At 32.6% G+C, this 19,232-nt stretch overlaps 2 protein-coding genes and 1 non-coding gene across 6 annotated transcripts; 1 reads left to right on the top strand and 2 right to left on the bottom strand.

The window, feature by feature from the left end:
- The first annotated feature begins 1,900 nt into the window (after positions 1 to 1,900).
- LOC123197100 lies at positions 1,901 to 1,993 on the top strand. Its single transcript, XR_006497801.1, has one exon. It is a non-coding gene; the product is annotated as a small nucleolar RNA snoR1 (small nucleolar RNA).
- A 489-nt stretch (positions 1,994 to 2,482) lies between these two features.
- Positions 2,483 to 5,539, bottom strand: LOC123197019 (cinnamoyl-CoA reductase-like SNL6). Its single transcript, XM_044611196.1, is given in 6 exon segments — positions 2,483 to 2,860; positions 3,216 to 3,305; positions 3,308 to 3,368; positions 3,470 to 3,652; positions 4,452 to 4,633; positions 5,057 to 5,539. Coding segments are annotated over 6 exon segments (1,068 nt in total). The 5' UTR covers positions 5,313 to 5,539; the 3' UTR covers positions 2,483 to 2,564.
- A 3,052-nt stretch (positions 5,540 to 8,591) lies between these two features.
- LOC123196384 (serine/threonine-protein kinase BLUS1) lies at positions 8,592 to 18,583 on the bottom strand. 4 transcript variants are annotated; one of them, XM_044610389.1, is made up of 21 exons: positions 18,195 to 18,578; positions 16,651 to 17,459; positions 15,614 to 15,868; positions 14,920 to 15,044; positions 14,774 to 14,818; positions 14,591 to 14,672; positions 14,444 to 14,512; positions 14,181 to 14,351; positions 14,030 to 14,092; positions 13,531 to 13,599; positions 13,259 to 13,414; positions 13,113 to 13,183; positions 12,587 to 12,850; positions 11,664 to 11,755; positions 11,471 to 11,547; positions 10,593 to 10,718; positions 10,457 to 10,499; positions 10,320 to 10,366; positions 9,578 to 9,639; positions 9,436 to 9,487; positions 8,592 to 8,929 (listed from the first exon to the last, which is right to left on the bottom strand). In XM_044610389.1, the coding sequence occupies exons 2-21, from the start codon at positions 16,816 to 16,818 to the stop codon at positions 8,885 to 8,887; spliced, it is 2,082 nt and encodes a 693-aa protein (XP_044466324.1). In that variant the 5' UTR covers positions 16,819 to 17,459; positions 18,195 to 18,578; the 3' UTR covers positions 8,592 to 8,884. The 4 variants fall into 4 exon arrangements, with proteins under 4 accessions (XP_044466324.1, XP_044466323.1, XP_044466325.1 ...); XM_044610388.1 differs by having other exon boundaries at positions 18,279 to 18,578; XM_044610390.1 differs by having other exon boundaries at positions 13,274 to 13,414; positions 18,279 to 18,576.
- Between the last annotated feature and the right edge of the window lie 649 nt (positions 18,584 to 19,232).

Genomic DNA, 19,232 nt, shown 5'->3' with positions numbered 1-19,232 from the left:
AATCCAACTTTCACTTTGAAAATTCTATATAAATATTTACTTATAGCACATGGGTGACAATAATTGGATAAAGATTCTCAACTATTTTATAAATATTTTAAATCAATAACAATATTCAAAATATTTACCGCTCATATGTCCACTTACACAACATCTTAAACCTTATATTATAAATATTAATTTATGACTAGAAATTATAATTAAAAATCTACAAAACTAATTTATTATAATTAGAGAATCAAATGAGCAGAAATCTAGGTTTGACCAGCATTTAAATTAGATGCTAATTTACAGTTTCCAAACTGCAGCAAATCAACAAACAATTAAAACCAAATCCCAGCGGCTTCTTCAAACCTTGCAAACTCTCTGCAACAATTCATAAATCATAATTTGCATTAACCAGAAATAATTCTAAAAGATTAAATTCTTGAGCTAATGGGATCCACAAATGAAGTCCAATCCTGTCAAAATAGTAACAGTACTATTTTGTTGCCATTTCTAAGCAGGCAAAGAGCAAACCCAAAGGCAAAAATTTCACTGAAAATGCAAAAGCCATAGCCCCATAGACGATGACAAGAAATTAAACAATGGTGCATTAATGCTATCTACACTGTTGCAAGTCATCGCAAAATGAAAAAAGGTTGAAGAATGATGCAGGGTTCATATGAAGAAAAGGGATTAAAAGTAAAGAAAACTAACCTCACTTCCCCAATGAAAAAAGAAAGCTGTTGATGGTCTCTGATGAATTTGAGTGAAAGAAATAAATGTGATCCGATCTGAGAATGGCAGTGTGAAAATGAAATGAAGCAGCAGCATTTTAATTTGGGATCCACTTGCCCTCTTCCTCTTTCTCTCTCTTTCTCTTAGTTTGTGATGATCTCTGTGGAATCTGAGATTTTTTTTTGATTATTTTCAAGGGTCTGACTGATGACTCTCCTGGTAAAACTAAAACCCTTTTCTTAAAAACAACAAAGCATAATGCCGATAGTACAAAATGGGGAGATTCATATATATAAAATAATGAGAAAATGATATATATGCGATTTGATCAGTCCCGATGACAGCGAATATAGGAAATTGTCCCTCTTTTTCTCACTGTCTGTTCATCTTTTTGCATGACTCATGCACGTGAGTTTTCGCCGCTGCACGTGCGGCCACAGTCGAGCTTTCATTAAACTAATCGGAAATACGACCACCGCGACACTGTGCTCTTGCTTCTGACTGACTCAGTGACTCCCTGCAGCATCTCATCAGCTTCATATTTTTTTTATATGAAAATTCAAAAAAAAAATTGATTTATTTAAGGTTTGATAATCATTCATGCACATTTATGATATGTTATAATTCTAATAAAAAATTATATATATTCTAAAATATATTAAATTAATACGATATAATAAATGTATTATACAATATAATATACTCTATGATGTAATTTATATTTTTTATACAGATCAATACATCTTTTTAAAAAAATAAAAAAATATATATAAATTTTTAACAATATTTATAATATTTTTAAAAATAATAATATTTTAATTAAAATTTTTTATTATTTTATTACATTATTTTTCATAAGCTTAGATACAATACAAAAGATTTAGTTATCAGTATACTTATAGGGTACATAATTCAATTACTATACTGAGACAAATGATCTGCTCTAAATAACTCAACAGTATACGGTGGCCCAAATAATTAAACGGGCCAGGCTTAGAACTAGCCCAGAAAGCCCACAGAAAATTGATAAATACTAGCGGCGTCGTCTTCTGCGGATCATAATTCGAAACCCTAACTTTGGTGCTGATGCAGCCGCTATCTAGATTATTCATCGTTATCTTACTCTTTGTATTGGTTTTTTTTTTTTTTTTTTGAATTGTGTAATTTAAGTTCGTAGATGGGCAAAGATGAAGAGTGCTTTATATTCTGACACCTCTTGTATGAGAAGAGCTTTACCGCTCTTCTTTGAGCACAGATAGCAACTCTCTGAGCCAACTCTTTCATTTCACTATTTTTTCAGTTTATACGAGAACGTATCGGTGTCTTATGCTTGTAATATGGGCATCGGTGTTTTGGGATGTTGGTTCAAGAATATACAGTTTGAACGCAATGTCCTTTAAAGAATTTGCAGTCTTATGGATGAGTTGTATTGGTCCTCTGTCGTTCGAAAAAAAATTAATCTTTTGTTTTGAATCACAATTAAAAAATAACTTTAAAAGCAATTTTTTATTTTCTTACCATTTAATTTTTAATTTTGTAGATCATCTTAAGGGAGAACGATAATTTTTCACAAGATTTCCCCTTTGACATTCAAAAAATAATTTTCCCTCCATAGATATTGTTCTCCCTTATGTTAATCATTTTATTTTGAAGATTTAATGGTGATCAAATGTTAGCTAGTGACAAACAAGCAGATATGTGAGGTAATATTCCTTGCAAAGTTTTCAGAGGAATAAATTGAAGATTTTGAAGGCATAGAAAATGGTAAACATATGGGTAAGGCAATCAACGGAAAGACTTGCCCTTATCTAAATTTCTCTTTAAACTTGAGCACATGTATCTTTCTAAAACTGATTATAACAAGGTCTAAGTGTTCTTGACATGAGAGTTACAAGCTTCTTGTTTGACAGCTCAAATGGCATTGAAATAATGTTTGTATTTCCAGTTAACTTGTTTTTTGGCATTCCCACTTGGCTTTCTAGCTTCTCTGCCTCCTCTTCTCTTTTAATCACCTTATCGAAGCAAATATATCTTCCAAATCCAGTCTTGTTCATCGCTTCATATACACATACATGAGCCTCAGCAAGCCTCATTATATCCACGGTTGCCAGCAACCCCTTTGCGTACATCTCTTGGCCACCTGCATCGGATTTATTATGGAAACTACATTTTCAACTCTGCAAACAGAAATAGGATGGAAAAAAAAAAAAAAAAAGCCCAGTATTTCACGGATTCTTGCCATCAATGGAAAACAAACCGAGCTGTAGGCTCAAGATTAGGAACCGAAATTGAAGGGGTTGGTGGAAAGGTAAGGATAGCGTGATTGGCTGACTGGTAGGAAAGTAAGAATAGTATGATTGACAGGTTGCGGATCCTTGGGACATGATGCTTAGGTCTTCTGATGGCTGGCTGGGCTATATTGGAAGGTTAAACTTATTTTGTATATAAAATGGTTGTTAAATGGGTAGATTTTGAGGGTTAAATTATATATGTACCTTTGAGATAAGCAATTGTGGCTGTGGGATTTCTTTGAAAAAATTCAGGACCTGTAATGAGACCTGGACAAATGGTGGCTAACTTTAGGCCCCTTCTTCTGCTATTTGCCACGCAGTCTTCTCTGACCTCAGTTTGCCCAACGCATACCATAGCTGTCAGTTATCAAATCATATTAATCAACTAATTAGGTAAGATGTTACATCATTTAATGTAATGCAAACCAAATTTGTACTGAAATGCGAAGGAAAAATACCTTCTTGTTTATGCAGAGTGATTCATTGCTCCAGCAATCTTGGTTAACTACTTGAGAGAGGTCTTCTCGCCAAATGCAGGCCAAAAGTGAGGATGTAAGCACACATTTTCTTACTGAGGAAGTTCTTGCACATGCCTTTAGTACACTCTCAGTTGCTTTCACTTCTAGCTCAGCCATACATTTCTAACAAAATCAAATTCAAAGCACTGGTTAGTTGTTTACAGGGTAATTTTACAGAAGCACAGTTTTGTTCCCTAATTCATAATTTCCAAGTATAATTATTTCAGGGTGGGTGGGAATGACATGGCCAGCCACTCTCATTTTTTCCTAGCCAAGAGACCAACTTCATGTGGGCATCAATTATTAATTCCTTTTTCAACAACACAAGGGATCTAGTAAACCTACGAAGCTTCTCCATATATGCCGCTCAATCCATCATATCTTTGTTGGGACCGCACATAATTCCAGAATTAAATTCTCAGATTCAGTTGCAAAATTCACAGACCTAAAAAAAAATGATGATAGAAACTTGAATCAGTAATATTGAATCATTTTTTTAAGATTTACGGTAGAGTTTAATGGCGGGTTCTGCAGCTTTAGTTTAAGAATTTGGCTGGGTTGGTACCAGAACCATGGAACTGTAGCTCTTGGTAGATGGCACCTCATTTATGGAACTTCTGCTAGAGTGCAGCTACCCAATAATGCCATTGAAAAAATTTATGACATCTAACCACCTTTTAAGGGAATAGCAAGTCACATCCCACAACTCAATTAGATTGACATCTTACAAAATTAAACAATATATCAATTCAACAATTATTAAGCATTCAAAACATTGTCACTCCCATAATTTAGTGGTACCCAATATGCAATTAAAACCAAAGGGTAAATCCCAATTATATGCACTCACCCACCTTTCCCATATCAAGCAATAATATGTGAGGATAAATGGGCAAAATTAAAGGAATGAACAGGGGCTTACAGAGTAGCCAGAAAGGCCAACAGGGTCAACAAAAGCAGAAGTGTGGAAGATGCCACGACAGCCCTCAAATGCTTCCACCATATCCTCAACTTCATTTAGCTTTGCAGTAACTACTTCCAAATTATTGTTATACGTCTCCATCTCCCCAGAACTTTTCATCTCTCTCAATTTCTCTATATCTTCTGCATTTATTATTAAAGTTAAAGCCACTCCAAACAGAATCAACCGTGAGCATATTGCATTCAATTTTGCACTAAAATATTCCATTTGCTTCCTTAAACAAAATTACACCATTTATTCAATCATACAGTTCATAAAGTCAATTTCATCAACTGAATTCCGAAAAGTTTAAGGGGGAGGAAGGTTTATTAAGAAATTTGAATTGAGAAAACTAAGAAGAAGATCTCTTTGATATTAAACAAATACAATTGGGAAGTTTACCATACTAGTCCTTTAAGAAACAGAGTTGATAATAAATACATGGTATTTGAATTAATCAAAAAAGTAAAAAATAAAAACCTTTTTTTTTTTTCCTTTTAGAAGGAAGCCAAATAATTAATTTATCTCGAAAATCTAATAAAATTATAATTAGATAAAAGTATTACCTTGATTATCAACAATGATTCGAACAGAGTATCCACGAAGCAGCAGCCGGTTCACAATCGCCAAACCCAAGAACGAAACGCCACTGGTCACACAAACCACCATATCACGGCGGCGCTCATCATCATCCATTCTGACACGCAACCCTCTGAGCTCTTCATCGTCTTTCCTTCTGTTAACGCTGGCGCATGCCACCAATATGCGGCGGAGTTCCTCAATCTCCATCCTCTTGCTCTCTTGGGTCTGCAGAAACCCCATCTCTGAAATCTGAAATAGATGGAGCTGAAGAAGAAGACAGTAACACTTAAAATTCACAAGCTGGTTTAGGTTGTGAAAGCGTTTGAGTTAAATATCTAAACGAGGAACAAGAATCTAAAGTGGAAATAGATAACAAGTGGCTCGTCATGCAAAAAGTATGCTAAAATTTTGCCATGGCGTTGAAGAGTTAAAGACTTTATAAATCAGCTCAGCGCCGCTTGACTTGGGTTTGCGTTGGCTCACTCGGGTCGAGTTATAGTTTTAGTAATAAAAGAATTAAAAGTTATTGAACAAGTCAAAAAAAAATAACAAAAATAAATAAATAAATCACTATCGTTGATGTAATAAGAGATAATAGCAAAATCCGTTGTTTGTGAAAGTTAATGGGTCGGGTCGGCTAGGGTAGGATAGTCTGAAAGATCGGAGCTGAGTGGTTAAGTAAAAGAGAGGAATGGCTCCATCACGTGTTGAATGGCCAGTATGCACGCGCTGGCAACGTATCAATACCAAGATAGTTGATGTTTATCTACTTTATTTAAGAAGGAATAGATATTATTAATAATCTGATTTATTTGACGGGATTATTCTTAAATTATGCCATCATTTATCGGCCTGTTTCAAATGATTTAACCTCTATTAATAAATAAAATATCAAATTAAAAGTTTAATCTAAAAATAATTTTTTAAGTTTATTTTAATACATTTCCAAAGATAATCAATTAAGTTGATTTTGGAAACGTTATTAAAAAACGGGTAAATAATTAAAAATATTTGTTATCACTTACAAGATAAGATCTTTTTTAGATCAATAATAAATATTTTTTTTGTATAATCCATATGTTGATAAAGATGATTCTCTATTTTTTTTTTATATATTTGGATATAAAAATCAAAGATATTTATTTACAATGAATAATGCCACTCATTTCAAATCTTTTGTCTTAAATAAGATAGTTTCTACATAATAATTATAACTAATAGAAATAAGACAGCCTTATATATATATATTAATACCATACAGTAGTATTATCTAAATTTTTATTGCAAGAGATAGTGTAATTCTATATAGCAATGAGATGTATATAATAAATGGGTATCATTTGGAATGTATATTTTGGGAAATATAGTATAGTAATGTTCTGTGTACATGTTTTTTTATATACAATTTAGTTACATAGATGATGTATCTTTATATGATTGAATATTATTTTATCTTTAATTTAAAATCATTCAATCACACAATGACGCATTATCCGTGTATCTAAATTATATACTAAAAATATGTATATAAAGTTTTATTATATGTTATGTAGTATTACTCCACAATAATGAATGTAAACTTCAAAGATTAGTAAAATTGATTGAGTATTAGAATTTTTGGAAAGAAGATATAAATTCAAGTCTCTTTTATGTTTATTTAATTTATCTGATACAGTGATTGATTGTATCTTTAATTGAAATTTTGGAAATAGGGTTTGGTATATAAGATTGTTTTGATGTTAACAATAAAAAAAAGAGAAAGAAAGAAAGAAATGGAAAGTCAGCATTGAAGCAGAGATTTAGTTATATGAAATGTTGGACTAAGAATAGTAGTAAATGAAAATTGAATGGACGGTTTTTGAGAATACTTGTTTAAGTAATGTAATTTTTACTATTAAACAATAATTAAATTCTTGTTAAGTGGGGTTAGGAATTATAATTAATTCTAAATTAAAATTAAGAACCCACGGGTCTCAACCTGTTGACCCTTTGGCTTTTCTTTTCTCGCCTTCTAGAACATTTCTTCTGGACATAACAACCCCCGAACCAAATTTCAAAACCCTAAAACTTTGCTGTGCTCGATAAGCTTATCACAATTTTCAAGCGCCACATAATTTACCTACTACCTAAAAAAATCAATGAATATTTTGACTAATCGTCCTTACAATTCAAAGTTTGATATTTTCCATAGAATCTAACCTTTTTTTCTTTTTAACTTTGCCTTCAAGTAAATACGGAGTGCAGTTAAACGGGATGCCAGGGCTGAAGAACACAAGACAGCTATGCATGCTAATTATGTGACGCAGAATATTTACATTAATAAAATTATATATAAAATATTTTTTTTATATACAATTATATAAAAATATTATATTATTATATAATTAAATAATTTTAAATTAAAAATAAAAATATTATTCAATTATATAATAATATATTATTTTTATACTTAAATTATGTATCAAAAATATATATATACATAATATTATTATAATTACCCGCATCTAAATTAGTAGGATGACAAGGACTTTTTCTGCCGAAAATGTGCCTAACTGAAATTTTTACACCTTTATCCACCATTAAAATTTATATTAGTTCTAGGCAGTGTATACTCAATATAAGCCCAGTCAAGTACGAATTAAAGCATCGACCCACTTTAGAAAGAGCCAGAGCTACTAGCTTTTCAAATTACAATAAAACACCTATTTTTGCTACATAATTTAAGTACACAAATAAAGTGTTCTCATATGATTGAATATTTCTTTATCATATAATACACATATTTTAAAATCACTTAATTACATGATGACACATCACTGTATACATGAATTATGTACCAAAAATGAGTACACAAAACATTACTCTTCAAATTATAATGAAAATCTTGATTCAAACTTGAGATAAGTTTGATTAACTCAAATTTAACTCAAAAAATTATATATAATAATATACTGTCTAATTGTTATATTATTATATTTTAACGGTATAATTTATATATTTATTATTTATTCATTATACTTAAAATACAAAAATAAGATATTAGAAATATAAGCATAAATTTTAAAATTTATTGATATCTTATCTAAACCGAATAATAAATTCGTGAGATCACCGAGTCAGCCATCCTTAAGCTCACACATGACTCAACATCAGTTAAGCCTCGAGCTAAGCCCAAACTACCCATTAACAACTAGACTTCACGTATACCCTGGCTTAACCAACATAAAAATCAATCACTTAAACCCCCCGCTTTATATAAAAGAGTGTTTTTGTTGAAGCCTAATCACAAGAAATAAATAATCCTTGGATTGGGGATTATTTTTGAATAACCCCAAGATAAATAGTTATTTAACAAAATGCCCCTAATTATATATTACTTGGAATGAAAATTTAGAACAACTCTATACAGAAGATGTGCCATCCGACCACTAGACATACGGGGAACAACAATTTGCTGGCAGTTACGTTCTATTGGTCATGAAACAGAACAAACAACAAACATTTCGTGAAAAACAAAAGTTGAAGGAACTTTTTGAATTCTATTTCTAGGCATGATCATGTGGTTGGTTCCACAAAGGGAGGCGACCAAAAGAGAGATTGTGTATATATATTAATTACAATATAATGCAAAGAAATTACATGTTACACACAAAGAGACTCAACACATGACATCTCAAAATTTCTGCGTTCACGGATATGGATATGGATATGGTACACTAAAAATACAATCCAATGATTACCTGGCAGGATCACAATCAACTCCCATCAAGCCCTCAATTTATCAATATTACCTTCAGCTTCACTTTCTTTTCTTATTTTCCCTCTTTGTTGGTCAAAGTATTCAATCGTTTTTCTAACTGCAGAGAAAAGAAAACATTAGATACCTAGTCTCATTATTAACAAGATGTGAATTGACCCAAAAAAAAAAATTGCAATAAAGATTCCACATTGTTTGGCATATATAATCTGTCGATCCTCTCAAATCCAAGCTATAATTTGTCGATCATCGATGAAAATAAAGATTTAGAAAGCCAAAGAAAACAAAAGTCAACAAAGAATAACATAATATTCCTTGCCCTTTTATATTTGTCAAGAAATTAAACTATATATAAAAACAAATTTTACAGACTTATTTGCACAAATTGAGGTGACAGTTTGTGATTAAGTGATATAATTGTTTACTTTTTCTTTCATTTCAAAATTACCCAATCAAATGTTACCACCTCAATTTGTACAAGTTTGTGAGGTGGTTACTAATTCCTCTCTCATACCTACTACAGATGCGAATACAGGAAATTCAACCATTTAGACCAAATAACAAAGTTGAACTTGAATATCAAGTTAAGATTATTTCAATGCATACCTGAGAATTTTTCAATTTTTGCCTCTGCAATTCTTCCGTAAGGCTTCCAAGTCTGGCATAATAATTGAATTTCAGTCAAATTTACTGAAATAAAAAACTGCATAACAACATTTCTTATTCTTTTAAAAATTTCATCTCATACCTCTGTAGCAAAAGACTCATCTGAGACTGTAGTTCCCTCTCCCTCGTAGAAGCCGGAGTAATCTACATGTACAAAGTAAATACCGTTAATAAAATTGCAAAGGACCAATTCCTAACCCTCCACACTAGCATTCCTATTAAAACATTAAAAAGGAAAAATAAATTCTTTTTAAACCTAACATAATAATCCCACACAAGCAACATTAATCTTAGCATTAGAAACCGAGACTTTAAAATACAACTTCTCTGCAATTCTGGTTGCCACAAAGATTATATTAGACTGGAAAAGCAGCACTGAACAGCTAAATTACTGATCAATAATAGTTTTGACACAATAGATTTTATTTTTTCACAAAAACTTTAATTTTTTTTTACTTGATTACTATTTTTTGTGAATATGTTTTGCAATAAAATTAATGCAGAATTAGATAGGTTTAGCAATCCCTAAGATTTTACCCAACAACTACTATTCTATACTCTGATGGATCATTGTCTCAGGGGTTTTTTAGAAACTAAAAAAGGCAGATTACTCACTTCTTATGTTTCAACGCAACAAATCACAAAGTAATTTTGTTGGTCAATTGATCAGTCATAATCTTCTTGAATGGGTTTGTAAAGAGAAAATAATGTGTTATCTTGTATTCATTAAACTACCTTATCAAGCTATAGTGATTGTATCCCTAGTAAACATTGATTGTGGCCTTTTCTAGCGTAAGAGAGAGAGAGAGAGAGATGCCAAATACCTGTAAGAGGTCCACAGTGGCAAACTCGGGCAATTCTGGAGACTTGCCTGATAAAGAAAGGAAGTCACAGCCAAGAAAGTTATTGTATGGATAATTAAGTGGTAAAATATGAATGGGAGCAATATGGCAAGCATTACCAGAAATTTCTTCCACATACTTGATCAGTTTAATAATCTCTTCCTGTCAAATAAATATACAAAAAAAAAAAAAGAATATATATTAAAGACAAATTATGAAATGTACAAAATAGGGCATACAAATAGAAAAAAATACCCGCTGTGCAGTGTTCTGCTGCAATATGTACTGCAGGGGTGCAAGAAGTGAGGCAGCTGTAAAATTTGGAGCTGTTGGACTCATTGAACCTCCACTAACTGGGCTAAAGAAGCTGTTTATAGGTCCCTGAATGAAAGAAAATAATGGCAATGGTTATAAAGCCATTGCCTAAAAGATAAATTGCTAAGTTCCACGCATATTATTTCTAAAGTCAGTCACAAAAATCAATAAATACAAACTCATTAATGTATCATATGCACGCAAAAAAAATGTGTACAGCAAATACATGAACGAAGACATAATATGTGTCCATGGGATGATCTGAACAGGATAAACCATCATTCACTGAAATATTCATACAAGCACCAATTTAAAACTTTAATGATCATTGATTTCTGGCAATAAAAGGGAAATCACTGAAACAAGTAAGTCAGATGCATAAAATACTGAGAAAGTTTAATCAAGCCAATTGAAAAGAATATGGAGCAAATAATTTTACAAAATGGTACGTCATCAATTCTCATTTTTTATGGACTGCATGGCAAATTGATAGATAATACAGCAAAGATAACCATTGATAGCCTTTTTTTTTTTAACTTTTGTTATTATTCTTTTACCATTATGTAGATTTCTAAGAGTTTCAACTTCAGTAGAATAAAAAGTTGACGCTAAGAACCAACAAAAGCAGTGGAATAGACAACCTACACACCCTCATTATTTTAATGACTATAAAATAACAGGCATAACATATGGTATAACTGATATTGGTACATGTTAAGACCTTGAGTTTCTTAAGGAAGCAGCACAACACAAATGGATCATTTAAATATTAACTAAAGGGTACATGATGTCAAATTAGTCAGCTAGTGTAAAGATACCTTGGGGCTCAAATCTGCTGAAGTAACTTTAAAGCGTCCCTTGCGTTGGACCAATGCTCCATCTGACGTATCCTCGGCTGCATAAACAGATGCGACACAAAAATAGAAGACTCATTATAAAGTATAAAAAATAATAATGCCTCTAGTTTAAGTTGTAAGAAATCATAAAGCAATGAAATCACGACAGATATACCCAAAGGAACAATATTTGCATCTCTTCTCTGGCGATAAAACAATGAACCACTATGATTCCGCTCAGTTTGATTTTTAGGCTGCACAGAATCCCTTCAAATATTTCCAACAGACCAGAGTTATTTCATATGCATAAACAAGGCTTTTCACTCAAGTGCATGAAAAGGAAAAAAATTTATAGTTAATAAAAATCAATCAGTGCATAGCTTTGTGCAGCAAATCATGACAGCAGACAGGCTGTTGATATAAAGAATCCATTTTGCCATTGTGTGTCATCTGTCACCATCCAAGACCAAATCTTATTCTAATACTAATATATCATGTCCTGGCATTTTCAAGCAGGCATTTCATCCAACATAGGTTCCAAGCAACCCAACAATTCTGACCCAAGTTTACATGATGCTTTCCAGAGAGTCAAAAAAAGAAAGTGGCATAGGTTATAAGTTTAATGTGTCTCAAAACAACTATATTATGCATCTATCAAAAAGAAGAGTGAGTTGTACAAATCAAATAAGCAAATTTACAGTGTGCATTCAAAAATAAAGATGTGGCAGGTGGAAAAACAATGAAAAACTAAATCCTTTTGAATCATTGAATCTAAGAATTTCATTATTTCAAGGACAAGCAGCTTGCAATAACTTTTTAGGAGGCTTTAATGTAAAGTTTCCAATTTATATGCTAAAATGCTAAATAATATAGCTAAGAATTCTGATAAAATTTGAAGAGAGCTTGCAGAATGTGACAAAACTCAATTTCAGCAAGCAGTATACAATTGAGAGAAAGCTAAAAGTGGAATGGTATAATATTTATTTTTCGTATAAGTGAACAAAGAAGGAAAAATTAACCTGATCATAAATTCATATTAATGAACCTTGTAGCAAATAAACTAGGAGAAAATTCAACTACAATCATGATTAAACTTACCTGTCCCCTTCACCAATAACTTTCTTAGGAGAAAAAGCATTATCAGGTATTAGTGAACCACTCAAGAATTTTTTATGCCCAGAAATGGCATGATATGGCAGAGAGCTATTTCGCCCTGAATTTTCACCCTCATTTCTTCCAGTGTTTTGGTCCAAGGCCCCTGGTGAGGTATTCCGAAGAAACTGTTGCTCATCTGATTGGGCAGTATCCTTCCAAACAGGGCTTGTCTCACCCTCATCATCCTCACCAATATCAAAACAATCTCTGCATCAATCAAGGAAACAATTTGAGAGAAAATTCTATGTTTCTCATTTGCAATTTGCTTTTGCAAATGCAGAAGATTGATATGGTTAGAAGATAATATCAATGAAGTGGGGGGAAAAAAAGCTTAAATCAACATTTCTTTCTGCATTCCACTCAATGCAGAAGCAGTATCAAAATGAAAATACAATCCACTACCCTTGAAGGCAGCTAATGATATAAATGAAGTTATTAGCAACTAAAATGAGAGGGAAACAATTATTACTTAAGTGCTTGCAATGGTTTGATGGGAAATAAAGGAAGTGACCCCAAATCATGAAGATTGTTGAACCCATCCTGAAACAAAGAAAAGGAAAATGAGAACCTCTGATGATATAATCAAATGAAAAAAAAAAAATACCTAGACAATACTTTAGCCCATGCCACCTGACTTGGTGAACCACTTGAATGGTTAGCTCTCTTCGGGGACAGCCTTTCTGCTGGAACCCCAACATCTTCATTACTGTCCCTTTGCTTTCCACTCCCAGTTGGATCTTCTTCATTTGTTGTAAAATCATCATCCTGGATCTGCAGGAAACACAGTGTTTTTGTTATAGTAAAAAACAAGAAAACTAATTTTACACCACTAAAACAGCAGGGAAATAGATTAAACAGACATCAAAATGATGGCTGAGACTACTTACAAGCGCAGCCTGACTTTTCAAATCCTCAAGGTTGAAATTCCAGGCACTTATCCCCCTTATGTACTCTTGCTGCAAGGTAAACAGAGTTTAAAATGAGGACAACATTAATTTGGTTAGCAGACTCTATCCAAGGAAAACGTTATTTTAGATGCCATATGTAAGAGTTGCATGCAATGATATGGTTAGAATATTGGTGGAGGAAGAAAAATTTATGGGGCAGAATATGAAACCCTTTTTGTCTTATTAAAGCAGGAAGCGTTCTTCTAGTTGTTTAGACATTTTTGTTCTATTAGTACCTGGACCAACTATAAATTTAACTATAATTTCATTAGTTTCATAAACAAAACTGATGACACAATAAACAAAGTGATTAATTTCTGAAATATTCCTTCTTCCCAATAAGGAAAATCCTCTTCTCATAACAGCCCAAAACACACCAGTAATTGTTGACACAATAGTAGGCACTGATGTTCTACACTAGAATTGATAAATTCCTCACCTGTGATAGCTGCTCTTTATCCCCATAGAGAGCCTTATTCTGCAGTAGATCTGCCTCTCTTGCCTGAACATAAGAGATCAGAGGAAGTTTAGGACTCATTTCACAAGGAAATCGGCAATGCCGAAAGAAAAATATGGAATAAGCAAGAGACCTTCAGCATCCTAAAACGTTCACCTAATGGAGCAAGATCATCGAGAATACTGCGAGCCAGATAATCGTTTGAACGTGCATGTTTAAAGAAATGGTGCTTCAAAAGTTTTTCTGATGTTGGGCGTTTTTTTGGATCCTTTACCAGGCAAGCAGCGACCATCTCCTTAAAAGACTAGAAAATTTGAAGCATTTTCAAAAGAGGTTAGGTTGAAATTTCAGAAAAATCCAAGGATATCAGTCAAAAAGTGCATGCTGAACACAAACCTTTGAGAACCTCTTATCTCTTTCATAATCAAGACCTGGAGGTGCATTTTGTAAGGTCATCAGCAAAACCTGCATTTAAATAAGAGAATAAGAGATTGAATTCCAACACAGTAGGCATCTATGGAGAGCTTCAAGTATGAAAATTACTTTCATTGGTGGATACTTTGAAAAGGGAGCATGGCCATGAGCAAGTTCCAGAGCAGTTATTCCAAATGACCAGATGTCTGCTCTGTTTATACAAATAAATTTTGTGAACATTTCAACATAAAAAAACTAGCAAAACTGAAAAAGGTAAAAATAAAAATAAATAAACAAAGGCAATCCACTCACTTAAAGTCATATCCATGCAATTGCTGCATCACTTCAGGAGCCATCCTGTGAAAAAAGTAGATACATGCAAGTCTGTATAGATTAAATTTATTTGTTCCACAAAATAACAAAGCAGTGAAATCTCAAGCAACAAGCAAGAAAATAACCAGCATGGAGTTCCAACAAAAGTATTTCTGGTACGTTGCCTATCTCCAGTATCAAACATACATGCTGATACGCCAAAGTCAGCTAACTTAACCGCACCATTAGAATTCATCAATATATTCCCCGACTGCAGGAAACATTATTACTGTAAATACTAATTGTTAAATAAAAACCACAAACAAAATAGGAAAACACAAGAAAAAACAATGATAGAAAACAAAACAGTATCCAAACAACATGAAACAAGCTATACACAAGCTGACAAAGAAACAATAATGTAACAATTTATAAAACCAGATGAGCAGAGATAAGAATGCTGATGCCTTCACTAGAAGATAAAAGATAATCCATTTTCAAAAAAACATTCATCACAGTAGTGACTTCTGAATTGGTTCCCAAGTAACAAATCAAGATAAGTGAGATACCAGAAAACAAATAGGAAACTTATACTTAGATGCAATATCATATTGAAAAAATTCCTCATAACATCTGTATCTCTTTCTATAATTGTTCCCTGTTCTAATCTGCTAATGAGCATCCCTATAACACTATGAAGTTCTATGACTACTTGTTTCCAATAATTTTCATGCAGTACTAACAATTCTAATTATTATAAGGAGAAGTGCTCCAGACTGCAGGTTAATGATAATAAAATGCAATATGGAACTACTAAAATAAGCAGGTAAAGTACAATACCTTCACATCCCTATGGATGTGTCCATGAGAATGAAGATAAACAAGAGCTTTGAGGGTCTCCCTCAATAAAGTAGCAATAACAGACTCTTCAAAACCTTCTGAATAAGACGATTTCATGATATGAAGGCATGATCCCCCAGCCATGTATGGCATCACAACCCAAAGGCTGTGATCAGCAGTGAAAGAGCAATGGGCCCTTAGTAAATTTGGATGATCAATCAAAGTCATTGTTTGTACCTCACGCCTGATACCGTCCTGTCCATTGGAAAACTCTTTAATGTGATGAAGAACATATTTCCTATAGAATACTAGATGATATTAAGAGTCTTAGACATGCATTCGTAGATAATGAATCCAATTAACCTTATAGATGTAGAAATGGATTGTTTAACATTCAATCAAGGGGCAAAATACCACATATAACATTATAAACATAACAGATTTAGTCTAAAAGAACTAAGGACTGTATGTGTAAAGCATTAGCAATGAAACTTGAAACACAAGCTTATTACTATAGTAACTCTTATCTAGTTTAAGCTTCTAGCAAGAAGTTACTTAGCATAGTACTAGAGTAAAGTTGATCAAGTGGCCGTAAGCACAAGTCCCTCTGTGGATTAATTAAATTATAATAAGTTCCATATGTAGATGTTAGTTGATGTAATTGTGGTTGTGCTCAATCCACATGCATTGCCCGTGAGGGGCATGTTCGAGCATAAATACTAGTGTTGACCAATTACCTATAAATTTAAGCTTTTAGATTAAGCAGTTACTTAATAGAACTTACAAAGTTTATATATATATATATATATATATATATATATATATATATATATATCACATATCACAGGAAAAAGAGCAATGCTTCATTCTGTTCTGCTCTTGGTAAGCACTATGAAAATAATAAAACAGGCAAACATTCGAGGACAGATAAAGCATTTAGTAGAGTGATTCTTCTTTTCTTTACTTATATGTCCCAAAATAGAGAAGACAAAGTGTATTTGTAGCACATTAGGCTCATAAAAAAATAGTACACTTACCAAGTCATTATTGCACTTTTCCAGATCAAGGACCTTGATAGCAACTATTTCATTAAGTGGAATGCAGAGTGCCCTATAGACAGTGGCACTGACACCTTCACCAACTTCTTCATATAATTTATAATCTTTGGCATTGAGAGGAAATCGTTTCTCCAAAACATACTCCATGTTCTCTTCTTACAGTACACTTTTAACATCCTCTTTACTCCAAAATGGTCCAGAAAAGATCGATAAAACATATAAAAAGCACATGGGAGTCAATCTGATGTGGCACTTCTTCCAATTGGGGAGCATTTCCTTTTTCTCAGCATCAAACAGCATGTGAATCAAGTAACCTCATCAAGATGAGTGTTTAACCAATAATCCTTGCATGCATTACCATATAACCTCCCAAAAACTTGGATAATCACAAAAACAGTTGAATACTAGCAAATTGTATTAGCATCTACCAAACATATCATCCAAACAAGATGCTATATCCAATATCTAGTACACTTAACTATTTCAACCGGCAGTGAAAAACAAAATAAGGTATGTGAAACAAAAGTAAGACCACCTTAAGCACTATAAAGAAGGCATGTAACACAGGCAATGAAAAAAAGAAAGTCTGCAGCTTTGAAGTTCTATATCCTGTATCTTTTGCAGTCTGCAAACCGATATTATACAACTACAAACTGACAAATGCACTCCAAAATCCAACCCAAGACTGTCCTTTGCAAATGTGATAAAAAGATCCAATAAGGAAGAAGAGATAAATAAGCTGTAACTCCTACAAAACTGAAATACTGGAAATTTGGATAGACTATAACCTGCAGGAGAAAATAAGCATTAATCATCTTGTTTTTTCAAATATAGTTCATAAAACATAAAACATGATTCAGAAAAACGAAGCAAAACGATTGCAAAAAGCATCGGCAGAGACTCACAACACATAACAAAATTAACGGCATGGGTATTCTCACGCCCAAGTTTGATAAGCAGAACAGTCACATTCACAGAAAAGCAATTTTAACTATGTTTAAGTTAAAAACCTCCCTGACTGATAATGGAAACCATAAACTTGTTGACTCATGCCTCCCAACAAAGCAGTTGGTCCTGACTATTCCAATTGATTACCCCATAGGAAGTGTGCATGTATTGTATTAACAAAGCCTCTAACATCGAAAATAATGCATGTCTGGCCCATTTCCAAACAGAAACATATAAGATTCACATTCTAGAAAGAGTTTCCAGAAATGATATCGAAAAATGAAGAAAGTTGAGAAAGTATCGAGTCTAACGAGCCCACTGTTTTGTTTGCAAAACAAATTCCAAAAAAAATAATTACAACTTAACACCACATTTTCCGCATCATTTAGATACTCTGAACTTCCAAGAGAACAAAAATCAGTCTCTCTAATATTACAATCCAAATACCAAGCAAGCCCGTAATCTCAATGCTATAAATCAAGAGGAAGGCAATATATACTAAACAAAAATAAATAAAATAAACAACCATCATAGAACAACGTAAAAACAAAATTGAATGATGCAACTATACATACACACGCCAAAAAGCTAGGGTTCGGGTGAGACAAGAGTAGAAGGCAGACGAACTAACAAGAACTAAATCTGATTCTGATTCTGACCTGGCTAAACAAAAGTAACAAAACAGCATCGGACTGAGCTGGGCGACAAGTGCCTTATGAAATATAATTAGTAGTTCATCGAAATAAGAAGACACTGAAGAATTAGTTGGTTTCAGATGTTCGACAAAACCAATGAAAAGATGGTGAGAGTTTCAGATTCCGTCGTCTCTGTCGAGTCTTTGGAGGTCCTCTGAGATCGAATCTCTCACCGTTTACATCTATTGAAACGAAATGAAAATTTAAAATAAATAAATAAATGAGAAGTCCAATTTATTTATTTATTATTAACTGAAAGAAAGAAAATTAAATTATTTTCTCAAATCAACTGAGAAATAAGAGGGGCTGCTGTTGAGGCAAGTGGTAGTGGGGCCCGCTAAGAGGTTTGATCTGAGTTGTACTTTTATGAGTTGGCGATTCATCGGGAAAATCGTTTGATCGGGGTTAACTTTGATTCTCGATTGGTTGGTATTATTTATTATTAAAATTTAATAAATAGATTTCTTATTTATTTTTCTAATAAATATTTTACAGTAAAATATTATTATTAGAGAATAATAATAATAATGTAAAATGGAAATATAATTATTGCCCTACCAAAACTATACAGTGAGAAAATTGTATTGTATTTAATTTAAACCAACAAAAGAGGAAAGTAAATAATGATAATAATAAAAAGATTAACCACTAATCATGCGATTAGATGCCCTCACATGAGAAGGGACACCCCTTAATCTACCTTGTCACCTTGTCCCCCTTTACATCACAATAAATCAACAAATACTAAATCATTTCCATTGGATGTTACATAGATATGTATTTTAATTTTTTTATTATTTTTAAAAATAATAAATTATTAGGCTACTCTAATAATGGCATAATGTCAATTAATCTTTTAGGAAACTTGTATATGTTACTTTCAATTAGAGTTTGTTTTAAAATGAGATTTACTCGAAT

This window comes from Mangifera indica, chromosome 14 (genome assembly GCF_011075055.1).
Source record: "Mangifera indica cultivar Alphonso chromosome 14, CATAS_Mindica_2.1, whole genome shotgun sequence".
In the NCBI taxonomy this organism is placed as follows: Eukaryota; Viridiplantae; Streptophyta; class Magnoliopsida; order Sapindales; family Anacardiaceae; genus Mangifera; species Mangifera indica.
The sequence above is the reverse complement of the archived record's forward strand: the minus strand, read 5'-3'. Positions and strand labels throughout refer to the sequence as shown.